The sequence below is a fragment of the Carassius auratus genome, chromosome 32 (genome assembly GCF_003368295.1).
Source record: "Carassius auratus strain Wakin chromosome 32, ASM336829v1, whole genome shotgun sequence".
Classification (NCBI taxonomy): domain Eukaryota; kingdom Metazoa; phylum Chordata; class Actinopteri; order Cypriniformes; family Cyprinidae; genus Carassius; species Carassius auratus.
The window spans coordinates 9,920,792-9,945,051 of NC_039274.1; the positions used below are offsets into that span (position 1 = coordinate 9,920,792).

Consider the following 24,260-nt stretch of genomic DNA (forward strand, 5'->3'; position numbering starts at 1 on the left):
AGTACTTAATTTTATTATGCATGTCCTTAATACTATATTTGCACATTTTATAGAAAACAGAAGAATGAAATATTGTTTTGACCGTTGCTTATATCATTGCATAAGCCAATGATTAATTAATTATTCCTCATTTCAAAAATCTGAACTGACGATAGACGAATTCAAATGAACTTTGTTTTGAACTTTGCATAAAACCTGCACATTATATATTTAATTTTCAAACAAGAAAAAATATGTCCATGCCAGTGTTAATTTAATTTAATTCACGGTAGATTTAAAGTCCTGTTTTATTCTGAAGGGAGATCCCAGAATAGAACAAGACATTAAGCAGAGCTTAAAACAAAGCACACAGTGAGAGCTTGGGGTATAAAGTGCTGCAGGAGGGACTGGAGAAGAGGCTTCACTGCAAGAGATGTGGCAGCGTATCTGTGAAAACAGAGGAAGAAAGCTGATACCTTTCATTTTAATGCCCTCTATTAATCAGACCACTGTCTGTTGTTCTGAGTGAGTTTCCACCTTTGTTCCTGTGACTGCAGTAAGCAATGACTTCACATGATTCCCAACCCAAACAGTCCAACAGGTAATTCATCTGTGTGAATACAGAAAAAAAGAGAAAAGAATCAATATCACAGGTAAACAACTGTGCTGACAAAGCCATTCAACCATGCATGAACTGGTCATTCAGATTCAGCCACCTGTCAGCCTCACAAATTAATGTCCTAATGGCCTTTGAGGGACAGCTTATTATTCATGTAGCCGGAAGGCATTTGTGTAAACTAGAGAAGATAGCTGATACCTTTCTTTTTAATGGACTTTATGGTATGCTGACTGTTCTGCTTCCATTCCAGATTACTCAGACCACTGTCGATCAGCTCACTTTATTGAGGCAGAGGCAGTCTGTTTTCACTAATAAGTGATGTTACATGATTCTCAACCAAAACAATACAGCAGCAGCAGTTTATCTGGGTGAGGAGAAATAAAAACCATTGTCATAGGTAAACAATTGACAAAGCCACTGAACATTGACATTGCACCAGTGAGCCAAACAGAACTGTACATGTACCACACACGGCAATGAATTGAAAAATTATAGGGTGAAAATGGAATCGTACTTGAATGGTACTCCAAGGAATGTCACAAAATTAAATGTTTAGTTTGGTGTTATGATACTTCTAGTCCACAGTCATTCTTAAGTCTCATTATTGTTTTGAGAGTCTGCTATAAATGACTGTGTGAAATGGGTAACTGAATGTTTCAGACTGATTCATTTACCTGTTTACATAAAGAACCAATTCTAATGTAATTCATTAACAAACCCATTAATGCTAATTCTGATTCTAAATGGACAATAGAAAATACAAGTCTTGGTTTATTTGAACATTTTGGGTAGGAGTATATCTGGTGGTATCCTCGTCAAGAGTTATCAGTCAAAAGTTTTTATAACCATTTTTTTAAATGTGGCATGTACTGTACTGTTGTTTGTGGAAGTCTGCCCTTTGTGTAGCACGCTCGTGTGATTATGAGTGTGCCAACGTGATATTCCATAGGTAAGGCCAGAAGTCAGGCAGAGGCCCTTGTTCCTTATAGGAAACTTAGATTAATAAGGGAATCGTCATAAATGTATACCATTTGAGGAGATGGACCTGTGTTTCTATGCATCATGGAGTTGATGGATTTGCACATTCATTGCTTTTTTTAGAAAATAAGTATGTGATCATTTATGTTGATAGGAATTGCCTCATTAATGTTCATTTTGACAATGCTGTCATTTGAGCTCTAATGGTGACAATGCAAACAAATACAAAGTAGATGAATGACAAGCTATTAACTGGTTAATTACCTGACAGACTTCATGCATCTGTGGATGTTAATTTAGTACTGTGTAAACAAAACTATACAGACCTTATTGCTTCCATACCAGTAAAACGGCTGTTTATTTATTTTTTTTGTCACTAGTGGCACCAACTGGAATTGCAAAATTATTATTATTATTATTATTTTTTGGAAACAAATAAAATCATTTTTTATGTATTTATTTCTTTTTATTTAGTTATTTATTGAAAGCATGCAGATATGGGAGATTTGAAGAGCCCCTTGCTGGCCAAAAGCGATAGCAGTAATTTATGTTTTCTGCATTTTTTTTTTTTTTTTTTTTTTGCATAACAAATAAAATGCAGTCAAAATCCAAAACAGAGACAGGAAATTAGTTTCCTGATTTTATTTGCATGTTTGCTAAAAGACACAGCACATTTTCACGTGGCTGTTGATTTCACTCTGGAATCAATATCCACAGCTTTTTAAAAGAGAGGGTGTGTCCCTGTGTATTACCCACAATAAGCAAGAATAAGCATCTTTACATTGCTAGGATACATTGGGTTTGCTGCATTTGTAGGTCTACCAAAGCAAGCATCCAACTCATTTCATGCTCTAGTATGAGAGGCAGCTCAAATCATATTTTCAATTCATGCAATTGAAATAGGTCCACCCCAAATTCACACTTTTGGTTTGATCCAGTGTTCTTATGTCATGCCCAGCAGGCCACTAGGATGGAATGAGTTTAAATAAACTTCTGTCAGTTCATGAATACCTACAACAGGCTTCTTGAATGTCAGTTTGAAGTTCATTAGGAGATGATGACGTCAACATAAATAATTGTGGTTGCTAAATTAGTGGTGTGCTTTACTTAACACACAAGAATGAATTGCTAGCTCTAATTCAAGAATGGCCAGTACTATCTTCCCCATTAATCTCCCATCAGTGAAGAGAAACACTTATTTCAGCTTTGAGTAGGAACTTTACTGCACATTAATGGCAAAACAGCAGTGTGTAATGTAATGTACATTTAACAGCCCTCCCACTTTCTGTACGCAAGTCATCTTCACTGACCAGCCGAGCTGGGAAATCTGAGGCTTGAGTGGAATATATTTATGAATTACTGCAAGCTAATGGAAATTTGTTGTGTGGATTCAGTGTCAAGCATGCTAGCACACTTATTACAGAATGTTTGTGGTGATGTGGCCCACAGCCTTTTATGCCTCAGATCTTTTCTCCTGTGAGTGTTCGTATTTTCAGTTGAAATCTCTAACATGCATAATTTAGAGAAGATTTGTACACGTCAAAGTTGATTACATTTTGAAAAGGATTCCACTGGTTAAACCTGCTAATTCACTGTTAACACACAGACATGCTTAGAGACTGTGGAGTTGGCAAAAAAAAGCAAGGTTTGAAAGTTTTGTCTGGTGCCTCTCTATATTTTTTGAGAATAGTACAATATACTCTGCAAAAGGATTAAAGACGGTTTTATGTTGGTAGAAAAAAGCTACAAATGCCCTAGGAAGTCAGCTCAGCAAAAATATAGCTACTTATTTAAAAAGGCTGTGCAACCTTTGTTTCCACTTAGCTAAAAAAACTCTTTACCTCCAGAAAGCAATTTGACCTTTAGCATTTATAGTCTCAATAGTAATCTCTGAGGGATGGTTTTCTGATCCTGGTTTTTGCACTTCACTTAAATGTAAGGAAGCTACATATAAGTGGAGTGTACCTATAATTGCTAGACCTTTTTTATTGGGGCATGAGTATGGAATTTGCAGTAAAACTGTTGTTATACAAATGGTAATCAATCTGCCAAAAAACTACGTTTCTTAACTTTTAGTATAATAAAAGAGATCTGATACATTCTTCACAATCTCGCTGCAAGAGTCATCTGACCACTTTCTGCCTACAGTTTTATGAATACTGTGGATTTGAATATAACATACTGTTTTTCCGTCTTCTCTATAGTAGGGAAGTATGTGATTTCAGATGCAGCCAGTCACTTGTTTTGTTCATAAATAAATCTAAAGCCAATCATCTCAAATAATAATTCACAGGAACACTCTTGCCATCTACTAGCATAACCTGCAGAACGAGCTCCTGTTGGTATCCTATATTCACTTTTGAAACACTGCTCATTTTTATACATATGTTTTAAGTATTTGAATAATAACATAATAAATATAATATTCCTAACAGCTAGAATGGCCAAAATAGCAAATAGAAACAGTCTACAGATACTGTATGTGACTCAAGATTTGTTGTGATTTTGCTATTTTTCCTAAAGAAAGAAACCAGCTTTGCAACCAGCTCCTTTACAATTAATACAGATGGTTATAAACTGGTAGGACTAAGTCAGGACCCCCAACTGGCCCCGGTGGGACATTATTGTTCAAAAATGAAAGTACGGGAGTGCCAACACTCACAGCCATGTACAAAAAGCCCAATACACAGGCCCTCCCTACAGACGCAAAACACATGAATCCAGAAATACAGACACAGTCCCTAATGTGGGTGCACTGTGTCTGGTTACATAAGAGAACGTGACAAGCTTTCATCTCCAGGAACAGAAGTACAACCAGAGAATGAGAGTAAGAGGTGATGTAAGGCAGAAGGGGGAGGATTTTGAGCTATTTCTGAGACACTTGAATTAGCCTCTTCCCTTCTTTTTCCCCTCCGTCTGTCCCTCTTGCATCCTCTTCATTTTCCCTTGCAGAAATGCTTTGGCAATGGGGTCACTTAGCACTTTTCACCTAATCATTTACTCACATCATCTTATGGATGTTTTAGTTTTATTGTATCATGCCGATTCATAAGTACTTCAGAGTACTTAGTTGTCAGCATTTTAATCAGACCACAATCCATCCACACACACTGCAGTGTGTTTTGTTGAGGCAGATCCACTGACAAAGAGAGTTTCGGGTAACTAGTCGTTAATCTTTTGATGATTGTAAGAAGGGTAACATGATTCTACACCCAAACAGTCCAGACAGGGGTAATTCATCTGTTTGAATAGAAAGAGAAAAAAAAAACAATATCATGGCTAAACAATTGTGCTGACAAAGCCATTGAACATGGACATTGCATGAACTGGTCATTCAGATTCAGCTACCTGTCAGCCTCACAGAAATGAATTTACTTTAATGGAAAAATGTGTTTATAAATTATAACTGCTAACTAATTAGAACCCAGCAAGCCTGTGATTTAATTCAATCAAACAGCATTAAACAATACTGTTCAAAGGTTTAGGGTTTCTTATATGCACCAAAAAAGAGAAAGAAAGAAACAAAGAAAGAAGCAAACAAACAAAGAAAAAAGAAAAAGTATAAAGGTGAAATATTACTACCATTTAAAATTGCCAAATTTTATTAGAATTTTAACATAGCAGTTTTCTAAATGAAATTAATGTAAAAATGTAAAGCGACATTTTCAGGAGTCAAATACTACAATCTTCAGTGTCATGTGATCCTTCAGAAATCATTCTATGCTCGATAAACAATTGTACCTCTTAATATTTTGTGGAAACTATGATATTTTTTTAAGGAAACTTTTGAATAAAAAGTTGAAAAAACAGCTTTTATTTTTCAGTTTTAATATGTCTGAATAAAAGTATTAATTAAAAATAGAAATGTTTTGAAACCTCAAGGAATGTCCTTGAGTTTGAACTGTCCCGGCACCCAATATTTATACTATCCATCCAAAATAATATGTGAGAACTACAAACATGAATAAAACACGTAAAAAAAAAAACTACAAACATGGTGTATGTGCGTGACCAACGGTTAAGTAAAGTGATTTAGATAAAGGGGTTTGTTACTAATAATCAACATTTAAACTGGTAAAAAATATTTATATAATGTTATCTGTGTTACATTTCATCTGCAACAGCAGTGTAAACTTTTATAAACATCCATTTGTTTGTTAACTTTTAATTGCATCATTATGCAGAAAATATGAGCAGAGTTCTCCGCGTGAAGTCCCACGGATGGCAGATCAACGTGCTACTTCTTTAGTCTCCGATATGGTAGGAAGTTAAATGAAATGAAGAGTGGAGAATACAAACTGTGAAAAGATGATTGACAGGCCAGTTTACAGTGACAGGGTGTGTGTAACTGTGACGTAGCTGGCCGTTAAAGACTCAACTGTATTATGTGATGTTATGTCTCAAACCTTGCCTACTTTCTACTACACTCTCAAAAGTGTGCACTTTTTCCTCACTCAAAAAGTACATACTTAAATGGCGTTGTATAAGTAAGCACATTGCGGCACAGCATGTAGCATATGTTACAGGCCTCAGATCAGTCAAAGGGGTTAAAGGTCAATTCGTTTTTACTTCCTATATGTCTCTATATGTGGTATATATGGTGTTGCTGAATTGAGTTTCACCACTGAGACAGGAAGTGTTGCTCAATCATGCGGTCTCGGTGTCTTCATGCGTGGGACATGCTGTAGGAGGCTTGCACAAGGCCATGTTATGCAGACTATTCTGCTCACCTGTAAAGAAATGTAAGGACGTGCTAACAGGTGGATAATCCATTGTTCTTTAAATGTAGCAAATATGCTATGACAATAAAAAATAAAAAAGTATGAGAGGGCAGCTTGAGGACACATTCTTGCAGTCATGTTAACAGTAAAAATCAAGTGCACATAGCAAAATATACTTCTTATGGTTCATATAGTTCTTATATGATTCAGATTTTTTTTTTTGGGGGGGGGGGGTATTTTGTTTGGCACAATATGTTATATGATACCTTATTGAATGTAAAAGTGGCATGTCATTTGTGACACATTGACCTGGTTTCCATTCTTGTATCACTTATGGGAACTGATGCTGAGCCGATTGATTGGCTGGATCGAAGTGATACATTTTTAAGCTAAATTCACCATAGTTTCTGAGAAGAGATATTGAGCAACATTTATATGAAACAAAGAAACAAAACATTTTGTGGCATGTTGCTATTTTAGTTGGATTTCTATTTTCATCAAACTTCAAAGAGAATAAGTGCCTAAACAAGTCAGAGGATGTGAGGGAAAAAAGGGTGGCATCTAACCAGTGTTTATATACATAAAAGTGCAGGGTAAGTGAAGGTATTGTTGTTTACTTTGAATATATATATATATATATATATATATATATATATATATATATATATATATAATTTAAATCAACCCTTTCATGTGTAAGTTCAAATATTTTAACTGACCCCTTGTTTCCATGGCGACGCGTCATGATTGTCACGTGACATACCGCAGCCATAATAACTAACAGAGATGTATCGGTATTCGTTTTATTTAGTTTTTCATTTTTTATTAAAATATATTCACAAACTTGCTTACCATGTCAACTATCTGATATTCCGATTCTTAGTTTAAAAACCTTTATAAATTATCTTGATCTATAACGAGATGAGCGCTGCAGTTCAGAGTCCTGTCAGCCGGATTTAACGTACAGCACTTGAATTCCCGAGTTTCTCCCGAAATACATGAAAGTAAGTTGCTGTTGAACTGGATGAAGAATAGAGTAAATTTTATTTTTCTGCTATGTGTGTCTGATATATGAATAAAACACGTCGGCAAAATACATTTGATTAGATAGATTTTGCTGCTTCCATAGACATCACTGTGTATTTTACAAACTACCAATGTATTGTTTTACTGTGATTATGTATATTTAAATGTGTGAAACCTAAAATAAACATTATGGGGTTGAAAACACTGCATATTAATTGTGATATATGACAAGAGCTGATCGCATCCGTCTCTGGCTCAGCGCCAGCCAACGCGCGAAAGCTGTTTGAATCTGGCAGTTCTGTGACGCCACTGAACATTCTAAAGCATAACTCTCAGGGGCACAGAAATAAGAATCCAATATATGGTGCAATAATGCTAAAAATGTTAAAATATATATATATATATTTTTTTTTTTTGCAAAAAACCTCGGCTTGATGGACAGCCGGACACAAGGCGTTACGTTACACCTGATGAGGATGTTTCTCCCTCCCCTGGCCCAACATCAACAGACAGTGTTGCCAGATTGGAAATGTCCAAGTATCATACCAGAATTTCAAAATTATCGTATTTGAAAGAAAATTATTACATTTAACAATTAACCACATTTTGAGACGTCCTCCAAATTTCCATTAGGAGTATGGTTGGACGGAAGCAGTGCGACAAAAATACTATCCCATAATTTTGCACAGTAATCTGACAATAAATGTGGCACACCAAGATTTTCATATGCACACCCAGAGTTTCTTTTCTGGCTACACTACTGATGCAAAATAACAGTAGTGCAATGATATTTTTATATAAATAGTTTACTGTGCTTTGTACAGTAACATTAGAGAGTTTACATTAATAGCTAAAATAATGTGCAGTCCGTGAAAAAAAAAAAATGAATAGAAATTGACAATGATATCAAAACCACCACAGAAGCTGCTCAATTGGGTCTGACTTGTTTATTCAGTTGCTCTTCTATTAGCTTTTCATTAGCTTGTGTTTGACAATGTGTTTATTCATTACTGTTTGTTTGCCTGTAACTTTATTTGTTTAGATTTGTCTACTCAGTCTACACACAGTGCATTCTTCTAGAGAGCACAATGAGGTTTTTAATAGTCTTTTGATATTTTAATTTTAATTAAATTAAATCTTTTTTTAATTAAAAAAATGTAATTAAAATCTTGTGGGTGGCAAGATTTATAATGTTTTTTTTAAGAAATTAATACTTTTATTCAGCAAATAGATCAAAATTTACAGTAAAGAAATGTATAATGCTACAAAAGATGTCTGTTTAAGCCTGCCTCTTTGCCAAGCATGCAAACAAAACACTTTTCAATCTTTTCCGTTGTTCTCTCTCTCTCTCCTGCAGTGGGTGGCATTTGCCTCGCTGTTCTTCATACTGGTTTCCATAACCACTTTCTGCCTGGAGACACACGAGGCCTTCAACCCCATCATTAACCGAACATATATTAACCCTGAAGACAACAGCTCCAGGTTTCACTTGGAGACAGAGACGGTGGTCTACCTAACCTACATCGAGGGAGTGTGTGTAGTGTGGTTCACCTTTGAGTTCCTCATGCGTGTCACCTTCTGTCCAGACAAAAAGAAATTCATCAAAAACACGCTAAACATCATCGACTTTGTGGCCATCCTGCCATTTTACCTGGAGGTGGGCCTGAGCGGATTGTCCTCTTCCGAAGCAAAGGACGTTCTGGGTTTCCTCCGAGTAGTGCGGTTCGTTCGGATCCTCCGAATCTTCAAGCTGACGCGACACTTTGTGGGCCTGCGAGTGCTGGGACACACCCTCCGCGCCAGCACCAATGAGTTCCTCCTGCTCATCATCTTTCTGGCGCTCGGAGTTCTCATCTTTGCCACCATGATCTACTACGCCGAGCGAATCGGTGCCAATCCCAATGACCCACGTGCCAGCGAGCACACCCATTTCAAAAACATCCCCATTGGCTTCTGGTGGGCTGTTGTGACTATGACCACATTGGGCTACGGAGACATGTATCCTCAGACCTGGTCAGGCATGTTGGTGGGCGCATTGTGTGCTCTGGCGGGTGTGTTAACCATCGCCATGCCTGTGCCTGTCATCGTCAATAACTTTGGGATGTACTACTCTCTAGCCATGGCTAAGCAGAAGCTACCAAAGAAAAAGAACAAGCATATTCCCCGTGCCCCCCAGCTGGGCTCACCGAATTACTGTAAGTCTGCCATGAACTCACCTCACCACAGCCCACAAAGTGACCATTGCGCTCTTCCTGCCCAAGAGGAGATTTTAGAAATGAACAGAGCAGGTAGGAGGCTTGTTTTTAAGCAGCATCCTTCTGGATTATTGTCATAGATTCAGAAGTTTAAGAGATTTAACTCACCTTTTCTTCCCTTCCACCTCACCGTTTTTCTATACCTGCCTGAAATCACACATGTAACCTGTTTTCAAAATCTCTCATTTGGGAATCATTCAAATGCAGCTCAACCATCTGGAGACATTATAAAATCTCATCGCACCGCATTCTTTACAAAGATGTGTGTAGAAACAAACACACTTCTTCACCATGGTTGCATAACAACCAATACCCCATGCAACATTTTGCAAATCTTTATGTTTTTCAATCAGACTCCTGTGAGGATAAATTATATCCACCCAGACAAACAGGAGCACACTCATTGAATGGCTTGCTTTTCAAGTAGGATGCTTAATTACATTCTACTTATATGCAAATACACAATAGTTTTTATTTGCTTTTGTGATGTTAAGCATGATTTATTCTATGGCTTTAAGCAAATAGCTACAGTTGAATGATTTTGTAAGGGAGTTGAAAATCCACAGAAGAATACAGAAGGGATGCAACAACTAATCCATACTTGATACTGAATTTCATAATCTATTAGTTTGATTTGTGTCACAAATTTGTTAGGTGGTGGAGGTGAAATGGGGTATACTGTTCTAGTTAGTATCTGTTGTAGAAATATGGTATAGTAAACAACTGTGATTTTGTATCTAAAATTATGTTGTGTTACATACATTCATAATTCATAATCAATATCCATTATCTCATGTTGGATTGAGTTCAGATCTGAGTTAAATTTACAAAATGAAAAAAGCCTTGTTGTAGCCTGTCAGCCACACACAATTACATGTGGATGTGGAACAGTAAGAGTGCCTGACCAGCATAAATAAGATATTTCATCCCACTCCACTCTGTCCTCAGCGTTCAGCGAGAGTAAGTGGTGGTGAGTGCCTTCATTTGGAGCACTCATTTAAAGATTGACTGTGAAAGAGAAGTGAAGAGATGAGCTTGTTGGCCGTGTCTGATCAGACTACTTAAAGAATTTCTCATATTGTGTGAGAGTATCTGTGAGTGACTCCTTCCTCCATAAGTCTGACTGGAGGAATCCCCATTTTGAAATTTCATAATCAAATTCTAACTTTAAATGTAATAATCCATGGGCTTTCAAGCTTTTTGATTCCAAGGACCACCAAATATTATGATCCCTTTGTGATAATGCCATTCTAAAATATAAAGCTATAAACAAAGGTGGAAAGGATGAACTTTTTTGAAAGATACAGCAAAAGTAAAAAATAAATAAATAATGAAAAAAAAAACAATGCATTGCATGTCTAAATAAATAAATAAATATAAACAGCACAATAAATCTGACCCCATCAACAGAATTAAATATTTGTGATATTTGAAATATCTAATATGTCTTTTAAAGGGGTCATATGACGTTGCTAAAAAGAACATTATTTTGTGTAATGCGATGTTTACGCAGTTTAAGGTAAAAAAAAAAGATTATTTTCCACACATCATACATTACTGTACACTGTTGCTTCTCCATGCCCCACCCCGAAACGGGTGGATTTTTTACAAAGCTCATTTTTCTGAAAAGCGCGGTGTGCTCTGATTGGCCAGATATCTAGTGTGCTGTGATTGGCCGAATACTTTAAGTGTGTTATGAAAATTTCCACCCGACCATTACCAGGTATAGGAAACTTTCCTTCATAAATGCACTGCACACATCTGAATATTTAGGTTGGACTGTTCTGGAACAGTTTTGTAAATAAAACTTAACCACTGATTTCTAGTTATATCCTCTTTTGGACGGCCAAACATAATAGTAATGGTGCTCACAGGAATAAATTACATTTTAAAATATATAAAAAAAGGATCATTCCATTGTTGTGAGAGTTTGTGACAAACACTAAACTTTGAGAACTCACTCAATGAATAATTATATTACAGTATTAGAGACAGCCTTAAGTATGTATCTATTTATACGTTAAGTTATAAAAGGAGAGTCCTGCCTGCAATGTTTACTTGCGCGATCATTCTGTCCTGTTGAAGACAAAGCTTATGAAGTGAAAGGATGGGTAGTGCCTTCTGTTTTCTCACAGTCTCTTTATTATTTCATTCTCTGTGTTTTTACACCGCACTAGAGCCTGTTGCTATGGCAACAGTGTCCAAGCAACCGCACAATAGGAAAAGCAATCTGCAATGAGCTGCAGTCATTCACTCGCCTCGCACGACTCCTGCGCAATTCACAAACACACACACACACACACCTCGCACACACAGTTAGATGGTCTGAGCTGAGGATGAATGCAGTATAAATCAATACGTGACCTACTGTTAATTGCTGCTCAGGTTTTTAGGGGATACAATGTCTCTGGATGTTTTTAGGGTTTAATATAAATCATCTGTAATGTTTCGATGGGAAATAATGGATAATGAATCCAATTTTGATCTTCATGCCAGTTGGATTGAAAATGTTAAATAACAAACTATACATAAAAAACTAGATATCCTATCTGTCCTTTATTCCCTCTATCCCTCTCTTTTTAAATCTCTCTTGTAAATGAGTTTACAGATGGCACAAAGGCCTTGATTATCAGCTCCATCCATTTGACTTTGGGCAGAGAACCGTAAGAATCACCAGCACATAGAGCGAAAGCATCTGTTGCATTGGCAGCGGTCGCAGAAAAACACAGCAAACACTCTCCGTGCAGCTCTGTGTCACTCACTCACACACACACACACACACACACACACACACACACTGTTTGAAATGAGTCAACACTCTGTCCTCCATAGACAGTGCCTATATCCATCCCTGTCGTATAATTATTTCTAATTCTGAGGTCTCCTGAGAAATACGAGTTGTGTAATTATCATTATGTTCTTGGCCCCTTTTTTAAATTCAAACGCTCGACTCACACTTAACACATCCAGCATAATGGTATTTCATGAGTTGCTTTGGCTCTCGCTGTTAATTGTGGCAATTGGAGATATGACAGTATTTATATTTAGTTTTATGTATCAGCATATAGTATGTGTTTGATATATTGTACAGCATATAATCAGCACCCTTATATTTTTCAGAAGTTGCTAGGAATAGTTGCTATTAACAGGATTCACTCACAGGGAAACATGACATTTCAGGTAAATGAGTACATTTAAATGAATTTTTATATAATATTCTTCAGTTTCAGTTTCATTGTGTATTCAGATCTGTATCAGAATTTGGAAGATTATTGGAAGATTTGGTGCCATGAGTTCAGGAAGATGATTATGTCTTCGAGGGACACGACTGAATTCAGGTTATTCAGTGGCCACATACTTTAAAGTTTTGGGAGTGAGGGTGTTTAAACTGGGGACGCTATGTAGCTCTCACAGCTGTAAACAAGAACTGTCACTAAATGATTTTTTCAAAGGTGAATTTGCTAACTGATCCATAACTCTGCATGTACAGAACGACGTAAAACACAACAGGAGTGACAACAATATTTACATTTTTATGCGGTCAATCTGAACGGATGCTTAAGGTTGTTTGTCACTTCCTGCTGTTTTTCATTTCATGGGTGAGGAAAAATGAGGAGAGTGCTGAAAGTGAGGGGGATGATGAAGAGAAAGACAGATTTGAGGGTGTTTGGAGCAGAAATAGCAGAGAGGAAGTAGGGCAGGTGCAGCAGGGCCCCAGCAGATCTGTCTTTCACTACAGACTCTACACTGGGGCTCATGAGCAAATAATAATCACTACTTAAGAGTGAGCAGGTTCTCATTCACACAGAATTAGAGGTGAATATTCCTGCTTGAGGAGATAACATACACTACATGTAGTCTACAACTAGACATCTCTGGATTTTTCTTTAGGAGAAAGGAGGATACACTCTGAATGAACCATTTTCATTTATTCATATACCCTGTTTAACCACACATACACACTTTAATAAGAGACAATACTGACTTGAAGATCATTATTGTATAAATGAGATGAATTGGATCGTATTTATTATCTTCCTATACATTTCACAAATGTTTTTAACAATTTATAAATTAGCCATGTGCTGTGTTTACGAACTAGACAGCCATCTCAAAGGTGACTGCGAAAGGTGGCAAGACCAGCCATAGCAGCACCAATCAGTAATCAGCATTCAGACATGATGATTTATTAAAAATTACTTCACCTGAACTGTAAATGCTAATCACACGAACATTTATGCATTTAGCAGACACTTTTATCCAAAGGAACATACAGAGCAGTCAGTGTGTTTGTTTTTTTTTACCATTACGTGTGTTCCCTGGGAATCGAACCTGCAACCTTTTGTGTTGCTGACGCAATGCTCTATCACTGAGCCACAGGATTAAATCACTGATTTAGCCACTGTAAGAAATTAAAATTTATTGAAAGTGATTAAGATGATTAAGCGAGTGCAGATCCCTTACTAGAATATGCTGCACTGTAAAAGAGAAACAGAAACAACTATAGAGAGAGTGAGAGGAATGGCTGTTTATCAACCTGTTCATAAAAATGAGTCATCTTGTCCATCCCAGACTCTCCATCACAGAGGCTTGCATCACTGCAACAACTTTTCGTGTGTGTGTTTTAAGTATCAGTGTGCTGTTACCTCTTACTGTAAATGCGCACACACCATGAACCATCAATAAACACCAATTCGCTCAAATATCAATACACATGACATTTGCTGTCTTGAGATTTCTTAGAAATCTTATTTTTCTCTATTCACAGTTGCACTTGCTAGAGTAGACTGGACAAACAATAAGACATGACCTGAATCATGTTTAGACTCATGTTTTATTTTCTGGGAGACCATGACCTGAAGGCAAGATTTGATTCAGTTATTTTTGACAAATAAAGCTTCTCTTTTCAGTGTAATTATACTGGCCCCTGATGACCAGTGTGTATAAATATCCTGTTGTAATCCACAGTAAGTCAAACCGATTTTGCACAATATGAGGGTGATTAAGTTATGACAGAACTCTCCCTTTAATAATGTATCAATATTTTGTAGAGTCACAATGTTAATGCAAACCATAGTGTATACTGTTTGCGTCTACGTCTGCTGGGTGTGCATGTTGTACTATCTATCAATAGACCATGATGAAATGTATCCACTTTTATCAACAGAACTCACGTCCCATTTGAATAACCACAAAGTTGAAGCCTGCCGTAGTTGCTGATAGAGGCTCTATGTTAGCGTGCTTGAATCAGTTTTGGCAATACAATGGGAAATCCAGGTGGGAGATATGATAGTTCACAGAGCCTTTTTCCCCTGAGGAGCTCTGGCAGCGCTACCCTTCTCGCAGGTCTGATCGATGAGGTGTAAATCAAGTGAGCAGAAGCTTCTGGCTGCCAGAAAGCTCACAGGTGAACAGGCTGGTTGCCATCAGCTGTTTCTATATATAACATCGTGGTTTGGGGAAATGCTTCTCCCCTTTCTTTGGAGAAAAATTAGAACTGTACCCTGCAGTTTTGTCAAATGTATTGCTGAAAACAGTACTTGGAGATTTTTTTTGTTTTGTTATGTTAACCAATGCAGAGCTATTTTTCCCCATGTGATTAAACAATAGCATACAATTATATTATATTATTATAATTATTTATTTTTTCAGCCATTATCAAATATAAACAGTGTATGCTTTCCTTAGGATTTGAACCCATGAACTTGGTGTTGCTAGCACCATGCTCACAAATTGTAAATAATAATTAAATAATGAAATAAAAATAATCTGGTTTTTAATTTAGATTATGAATTACAGATGGAAAATGATGGCGAAAACATTTTGCAAATGGAAACTAGACATATTTATTAAAACTATTTTTATATGTATATTGTGCTTAAATTGCATATTAAATATGAAAATAATCTAAGACATCTTAAATAACTGGGTTCTTTCAGGATTTGTATTGTATTTATATATTTATTTATTTAAACCAGTGAAAAGGCATGTGTAGTAAATTTTCAGGTTTTCCAGACATTTTTAATGTTTTATTTTTGGAGTTTTGTTTCCCAGAATGGTGTAGCCAGTGCAGATAAAATATGACCATAACTACTAATAAAATACTGTGACCAGGATAACATGTTAATACTACCTTTGCTGTTAAATGAGTATGCTCGCAACCCCAGAATAAATAAATGCATGCACACATAACATCCATGTCACCAGCAGGGCTTCCCATTACCTCCCCTCACCTATCTCTCTGTCCTACACAAGCCCTCTCTTGCATCAGTCTTGGTGTATCCCCATGGCTACATGTTCTTCTCACTTGCTTGTTTGTGTGTTTGAAGATCCCAAAGTGAACGGTGAGGCAGCTAAAGCAGCGCTAGCCAATGAGGATTGTCCCCACATAGACCAAGCCATTTCCCCTGAGGACGGCCATATCTTTAACCCAAGCCAGCCGCGGGGAGACACTCCGTGTTTTCTGCTAAACGTCGGAGGACGATCCACAAACACGGGCACCCGAGTGAGGAAGGGTATGTAACCACTGTGTGAGGCTCTTTCCCTTGAAACACACACACATACTCACACACATACTGTTTGTACAGTATATATCAGGTGCATTACACAGTAAATAACCACAGTCTGAGCATACAGACAAGCAGAGCGCGCCCACAACAGACAGTTTATGATGATGCAGTTTAACAACTGCAGTTTAATCCCAAATGAGACCAAATTTCTACTTAAATGTCCACCTCAGATTTTAGTCAGGTGGCTTAAATGGGCTAAAAAATTGCATCTTTTGTTTAAAGTTTCACTTCCATTAGTTATTTTATTATTTTTAAAACACTCCTGTCAACATTTTTCATATGTAAATAAAATGAGAAACACAGTATCAGAATAGAGACCCTTCCCTGCACGCTCAGATCCTTCCACAAGTCACATTCCGCCAAACCTCTTCTCTTTTAACATATTGTAAATACGTTTTTTTTTTTCACACCACGCTGCATTATGTCAAATTCATATTAACACGCATACAGCTGCCTCCTGGGGCCAACCTTAATCTTCCCTTTTTTCTGTTTTTCTTTGTTGTTTGTTTGTTTTTTACTTGTTTCTTCCACCACTCTACATGCCTGTGGTGCGTCTCTATGTTTGTACCTCCTTCCATCTCTCCCTCTCTCCCGTCTTATGCTAGCCGGAATGTTCTCAGGGAGGTCAGGGGCGGAGCCAGCCGGCCCGACGCATGGCACACAGGGTTACCCACTGCTGCAGCTAGGCTGGGCGCACAGCCCAGAAGATGGCCATGCCAGGGTCACCACCTGAGATCCATCCATGTTTCACTGTCATACGTTCAAACCGCCCACAGCAGCCTTAGATAAATAAAAAGCCCCTAGACGCTATGTAGCTTAACAGGCTGTCAATTAACGTCAGCAAATGTAGTGATGTAAAAACCATCACACGTTCATGATATCTCACACCTGGTCTAGTTTGACCCTTGACCCCTGCTGAATGAATAGACTTCGGCTCATACCTAGAGTTTCCTTTCCACAATAATTACACCACTGGCAGTGACAACATAAACTGGCCATTTCTGATCACATTCAAAAGAATATCTTGCTACCATCTACCTATTTGTCATGTGATCATTTTTTAACCAATAGTGCTGTCTGTCTGTGTCTTATGACATGTTGCTCTGTGTGAGCATGCTCTGTTTGACTCCAGATCTCACTCACAGTCAAAAGTAACACAGTATGGTCAACATCATCATTAAGTAGAACTACACACACTGTTCCCAACAAATATGTTTTTTGTCTTTGTGTTTTACTGTTTGTGCAAATCAATGAGTGTTTTGAGAGATGTTTGTGTGTGTGTGTGTGTGTGTGTGCATACAGTGCTTGAGAGTGCACTGTTCTCTTTTCCTGTAGCATTATGTTGTGCATGTGTTGGGGCAGTCCTGCAGCCTTGTTGCACAATCTGTCCTGATGCCTGTATGGTATTGGATGAGAAAGTAAAGACTTGGTTTTGCACACAGGCAGATAATATAATGAGTTGGTGTAGATACGCCACTGACATATGTGACATGCTCTTTCATTTTGAGTCGAAAGTCCAAATAAGCCATTAGAGGAGAATTGTGATAATCAATTTAGTTTAGAGTCTCTACTTTCAAGTGTCCGTTTTTTTATCGAATTCAAACAATCTGCACTTGCCTCAGTTCTGACAACAATGCAGAAATGCACACGAGTTGATCATTTCTTCTTTTTTAATATTTGCATGAAAAACTGAGCGAAAATTACTCTACATCAGAGGGTATTTTGATACAGTACTAAGTAACTACAGTAACTTATTAGTATCATCCCTCAAGTAATTCACCAAGTCATTTTAAACCTTAGATGTCAATAAAATGGTTCGTTTCACCTAATGATAGTAGAAAACAATTACATGTTTTAAATCAATTAAATTGTCGATAACTTGTAAATATGTATTGTTAAATATATGCATTCTAATATAATTGGATTTTATTTTTTCTTAAACTGTTTTCATGACATCCTAAGAATTATTTGTTTGAATTGATTTGCTTAAAAAATATTTATTTATATGTTTTTATGACAGTAACTATTTTACTGTTTGGAAACATAATTGTATCATTTGAAAGCAGAGACTTTCCTTTTTCACTGTGTGTACACTTAAAATGTGTTTCTTGTCAAAATGACTCAAAATGATGGTGCAAGTCATATAGAGAAAAAGTGCCTAAAACTGAGGATTGGACTGGATTCTCGATTGCCTTAATTTCAATTGACCAGTCAACAAATCTGTGAACATCTAAATTCTATTTGTAAGCTTTGCCTTGCAATCCACAGCCTTCTTGCTCACTCGAATGCCAGATGAACCAACCGATCTTTGTGCATGCCATCCCAGAGATTGCATGCGATATTAAACCCTTTAAACCTGACCCATAGCAGCGAACATGGTGTTGAGAAAACTGACACAGGTCAAGACGAAGCCTTTGTGTCTCAGCAACTGCCATGTGCACATTTCTCTAAACCAAGGTTATCAAAAGTCCCGGAGCCTGGGCACCATAACCAGCAAGGCCCGAACGCTGGCCGAGGTGGTGTCGATGTCCACCGGGTCCTGCGGCCCACCTGTTCTCCTGCGGCGGTCCCACTCTCCAATCCCTTCCATTCTCTAAGAAATGGAGCAGTTGTGTAGTTAGAGCTGTCTCCCTGGGTCTTCCTCCTGCTCTGCTGCCTTCTGTTCTCTGCGCTGCTTGATTTGGTCTGGTCTGGTCTGTCTTGTTCTCCGGTCCTTGTTTTCTGGCTCTGTTTTTGTCTCCTCCCCTCCTCCTTTTCCTCTTCTGTCCTTTTTGCTTGTTTCTTGTCTTTATGTACCAACTCTCAACTCATACAAAGCCATCAGAGAGAAAGAAAACCTCCAACTGATCTCAGGGAAAATGTTAAGGATTCCCTAGTTATGAGTGTTTATCAGATACAATAAAAGAACTGGAGGCGAGAAAGGTAAACCTTTCTTTCAGAGCACGTTGTTGCTCCGGGAACCACTTGAGAACTGGAAAGACTTGTGTCCTCCCTTCAAAGGATAGAAATAATGATATTTTTTAAGGATTTACTATTAATATTTACTTATAAATCCTGTATATTCTCACATAAAACCTGTTCAGACACATGGAAGATGATACAATAACCTTTTGTCGGTTCCTTTTTCGTTTAATTTGGCTGTTTAATTTTTACTGCACTTCCCCTTTGTTCCGGCGGAGTCTTCCTCTGTTCTTTCTTCATCACCTCATTAAACGGACCCCAGGTAGGAGGTATCAGGATTCCCTCTTTCTTGCTGTCTACAGAACTTCTTTCATTCTCCCTGTGCATTTCTGTCCATCTCTCTTTCTCCGTCCTTTTTAGCCCTGGATTGCGAAAGCAACCCAAATGAACGTTTTTACAATGCAGACAAAAAGGAAGTCTTATTTTCTCAGCCTATTTCCTCCTCATTCTGTGAGCTGAATGAAAACAAGGCCCAATGGCAGGATGACCCTGAGCAATCCCACCCTCCCCTGTATTTTCTACTGCAGATCCCTGCAAAGAGGACACTGCCCTAGTTAAGTATATGCAGTCAGAGGTGCTCACAGTGACCTGAGAAGGCAGCAGCATCTCAAAACCTCGGTTTCCCTTCTCCAGCCTTGCTGGATGTCACAATGGCCAGGGATTACAGGCTGAAGTCCAAAGGAGGGACGTATATCTAGAGAGAAAAAGAGCACAGTAGAGGATGTTGCTAGTCGACGGAGTGACAAGCGTGTTGATCCGGATTCCAACTGTGTGAGGAATCTCATGGACCAGGACTTTTTTAAGGAAGACCTCAAGGACCATCGACTGAAGAGTGCAATGTGATTGGCTTTAAAGTCAGCAAAATGAGTTTTATAAACATAATACTAATGATAGTACCTGCAGTTACAGATGTAGTGAACTCTTCATTCATTTTAGCATGAGCTGCATGGTGTCACATTAAAAAAAGAGGAAATATTCTATAACTGTTATGAATATGTCTGTACAAAACAAATATTTTCTTTCAAGAGTTCTTGACTATTGCAGAAATGACATGTAGCCATGGGCAATGAGATGCTCAGAGACCATGTTCTTTACTTTAGCAGCTGATATCTTCGTTCTGTCTTTGTTGTTAACCACATGACTCAGCTCTGGTCACATTGACCTCAAAGTCTGAATGAGACGCTAGTGGTTACCTGTGGCGAGTGGGGCGGGGCCGAGAGGCGTGGGAACGAGGGGTGGGGCGCAGGTGCAGCTCATCTCCAATCACTACACCTGGCCTCACTCCTCGTTCCCACGCCTCTCGGCCCCGCCCCACTCGCCACATTACCGCTGTGACGTAGATCGTGAATTCCACTCTTCAACTTTGTTTCTGTCTGGCATGCTTGTGTTTCTGGATCTAATAGAGAGAAGAAAAAAACTGAGCAAAATGAGTTATTTTTCTGTTTTATGTCTTACGTGTTGGTGAATAGATCCTGTGGAAACTGTTGTGAACAACTGTTTATTTCACATATCATGTGCAGACTTTTAACAGTGTTATTTTTGGAGAAAAAACAAACAAACAAGAAAAACAGCATCCTGTCGAGATGTTTTACATCTTCTCTCATCACTTGTAGGTACTAAGACACAAAGAAAAGCAAAAAAGACAGATGTATATTTACACTATAAGAGAATTGTATGCAATTTAGCTAACTTTGGGGGGGGGGGAACAAATGCATGCACTATGTTATGCAACAAAAACTGCATAGAAAAAACAGGAAAAGATGACTAAAACCATAGCATGAAATAAATTTTCTATGAAACCTGTTAGAGCGCTTGGTTTTTTTTCCTGGATTGCAGTGGAATGTTTGTTTTGATTCTTGTTTCTCTCACTGGATGATGCACCAGTACTCTCTTTGACCTGAAGTCGACAGGCACAAAGAGCTGAATTGGAAGGTCTTTGATGCGCGTGTAAAGAAAATACGTCTCCAGGTGGAGCAGCATGGCAGACTGCACTGATGAGCATGGTGATGAATTAAACCATTAACATTTGAAGAAAACAGTGAAACACCTGCATGCTGTGAACAAGCTGATGCTTTAAACAAGTGGTGTCAACATACACTCTGCTCAATGAGGTATGATGCTAAAGCCTGCCGCACGCCTGCTAGCAGACCGTATTAACCTCACCCTATGCTCTCCTTTCATCCCTTCCTCCTTCCATGTCTCCTCTGTGCTGGCTGGCACGTCATCTCGCACCCTCCTCACCCATCTTTGTTCTCTAGGTGTCTGGGTAATAACTCGTCTGTTGTCTCTCTTCTTTTTCATGTCTGTAGAGGCTTCTCGGCAGGGCCTGCACAAACCGCCTGCAGATTCTGTGTGTGTCATGAATCGTGGTGTTCCGACCACTGTGTGCATGGCCCAGAACAACCCTCCCACTTCTTGATAACGCTCTGTTAGTCTGTTTGTTGTACACAAATGAGTGGAAGACCCGTTCCGACACATTTAAATGTATTAAAAAGGGACTTTTTTTGTTGGTGGCTGATAGTATTGTCAACTTGTAGTGCTGTGTAATGTGTATTTGAGTGCATGCTTGTTAAATATGTGTGTTTTTGTACGTGTGTCTGTATGGTAAATATGCTTTTCGTGTTGCCCATGCTTGCAACTGAATATTTAGAGTATCCAGTAATCTTTACAGGGTTATTAGGTCAAACCTATACAATAACTTATTTCTCTTTTTTTAAATCACAACAAAAATTCACAAAGCTGCCTTTAAATTAGAACGGGCTCATACTAATGATATTGTTCTCTGTTGTGCTGCTAATGTGAATCATCAGTTGCCTTTTAACATTTTACATTCATGGGCTCAACAATAAGAGTTTTTCCTGCTGGCCCCACCATAAATACATTATTATGTCAAAAAAAAGGTATGTTTGAACACTGTTTTCCTTACATTAAAATGTACAGCAAATACATTATTATGATTTTACATTATTAGGATTTTATTCGTTTTTTGATAAATTCTGAGAAATTCTATCATTTACTCTCCTTTACGTTGTTCCAAACCAGTGTGATTTCTTCCTGTGGAACATGAAAGAAGATATTTTGAAGAATGATCATTTTGTCCATGCAATTTTCAGCAGGAAACTGGTTTCTAATATTCTTCATAATATGTTATTTTATGTTCTGCAGAAGAAAGAAATGCATACAGGTTTTGAACAACAGAGGGTTAGTAAGTTATGAAAGAATTTTTGCATGGACCATTCTTTCACTTTCAATACATTACAGAAAAAGTTGGCAAGGTTTAGGTATATATATGAATATAATATATATATAATCCAGTAATGATATAGCACTGCCTGAACATCTGACACCTGAGCCAAATCTCTTTCACACTAGCCCTGGGCCCTTATTGTTGAGCCCTGTATTTGCTTAGTTAATAAATATTAGAGGACAAGTTGTATCTTGAGTTGGTAATGTTGGTGTATGTACTAAGTTATAATGGTCTTAATTTCATTCTAACTCTATTTCCCCCCGAACACAGCAAGTACATCATCAGTACACTCCAGTTAAAGCAAGAGGTTATTTCATGAAGTGAGATTTTGAACTTTTCAAACAGAAAGGGGTCCACATTTATGTTTTTTTCAGAATCATGCAGTAAAACCTGATGCCAAAATGTGAAAGACATCAGTATATCTATATGCAGATGGTTTGACATGAACTCACTGCCAATGATCAAGACGTGTTTTAATGGAGTTTGCAAAATCTACAGGTTCAGAAACCAGATTATCAAGTAGCAATGCTTCCGAAGAAGCTTTATTGCATATGTTGTGTTGAACGATTCTTTAATCCTCGCAAACAGATTCTAAAATAGATATTACTAAAATAGTAAAAGATTTTACAAATAAAACACTACACACTCCAAACACAAACACACACATGCACACATATTTACTTTATAGCACAAGGCTACACTAGATTGAGTGACTCTACACGGAAGAGAAGCTCACAGATTAATCTATTTATATTTTAAGAATCAAAGTTGACCCTAAATATGTCAGCAAGCATTTATATGTTTGTAAATATAACAGTAATATACTCTATATTATACTATGTAGCGAAACTTTGCAAGATTATTCTTAGGTCAATTTTACTCCCATCCTTAGGTAGCTACTGCTCAATCTGCATTTGTTAGGTGGATTCAGAGACATTATTAATGAATGCAAACGGCATGATGTTGATGGTAAATATTAAATATACCTCAGTTCCACGTGTGCATTCGAAAAAGTTGAATAAAAACTCTTTTATGAAAATAATGTAGGCGTGATTCCAGTTACCCAACAAAGATCTAAATTCTGTTGAGAGGATGCTTCGAAGGCTGTTTTATTTCTTTTAACAAATTAGCAGTTTTCTTGCTAACAATTTGCAGTTATGAGCTTATCAGAAAGACTGCGTTTCAAATGAACTCTCTATGATAACCGACTATTTATTTAACCACCTAAATGTTTTAGGGGGACTTCTAAGGATTTCAGTTGAGACAAATTCAGTATAAGAAAAAATAAATGAACCATTTGAATAACTTCTTTGTATGTGTCTTTTTATTTTTACGTACTGTGTATCTTTAAGATTTTGCATGCCTTTCACATGTGTCAAATGAAATGTTCCCATGGTTTGATTTATGATTTTGTTTTCATGTTTTTCTTTTGTTACATCCATGTTGACTAATAGGAAATGAAGTGCGCGTGTGGCCCGTGAGAGTGTACAGGTGCAAGTGGGTGTGTTTTCTCTGTATGAGTGCATGCACCGTACCCCTAGTTCTTTGCTCTGCTGCTGAGCTTTGATCTTTTCAGAAAACTATAGCAGCCTAGTTACCTAATAGGAACTGTAGCCATAGCAACACAAGTATGTGATCGGCTTTCAAGGGCAGCCCATTTCTCCCATGCCTCCATGCTGCCTGGTTACATTTGTATGTGCTATCTGGGTGCGCAGTTCATCAGACATGTTCACACATCAGAACACAAAGTTCTGCACATAATTAACACTGATGCTATTCTATGGCACAAATGGTATCATTACAGTCTGTTGCATCTGCCTACATAGACCAATGCTATTCAGGAGGTACATAAACAAAACTAGAAAAACTAGACGCTTTGATAACTGGGGTATTTACAGTGAGAAT

The 24,260-nt window shown here is 37.7% G+C and overlaps 1 protein-coding gene across 5 annotated transcripts in view; it reads left to right on the plus strand.

The window, feature by feature from the left end:
• Nucleotides 1-23,211, plus strand: part of LOC113051569 (potassium voltage-gated channel subfamily C member 1-like) — a 33,739-nt gene extending 10,528 nt beyond the window's left edge. Inside the window, exons 2-4 of one of the 5 annotated variants that reach the window (XM_026215453.1) lie at nucleotides 8,681-9,518; nucleotides 15,908-16,093; nucleotides 18,605-19,362. In XM_026215453.1, the coding sequence (XP_026071238.1) occupies nucleotides 8,681-9,518; nucleotides 15,908-16,093; nucleotides 18,605-18,744 (1,164 nt within the window). In that variant the 3' untranslated portion in view covers nucleotides 18,745-19,362. Of the gene's footprint in view, nucleotides 1-8,680; nucleotides 9,612-15,907; nucleotides 16,094-16,752; nucleotides 18,547-18,604; nucleotides 19,363-19,635; nucleotides 20,312-21,417 lie in introns of those variants that run through there. The other 4 variants (XM_026215451.1, XM_026215452.1, XM_026215449.1 and 1 more) reach the window with 4 other exon arrangements.
• The last annotated feature ends 1,049 nt before the right edge of the window (nucleotides 23,212-24,260 follow it).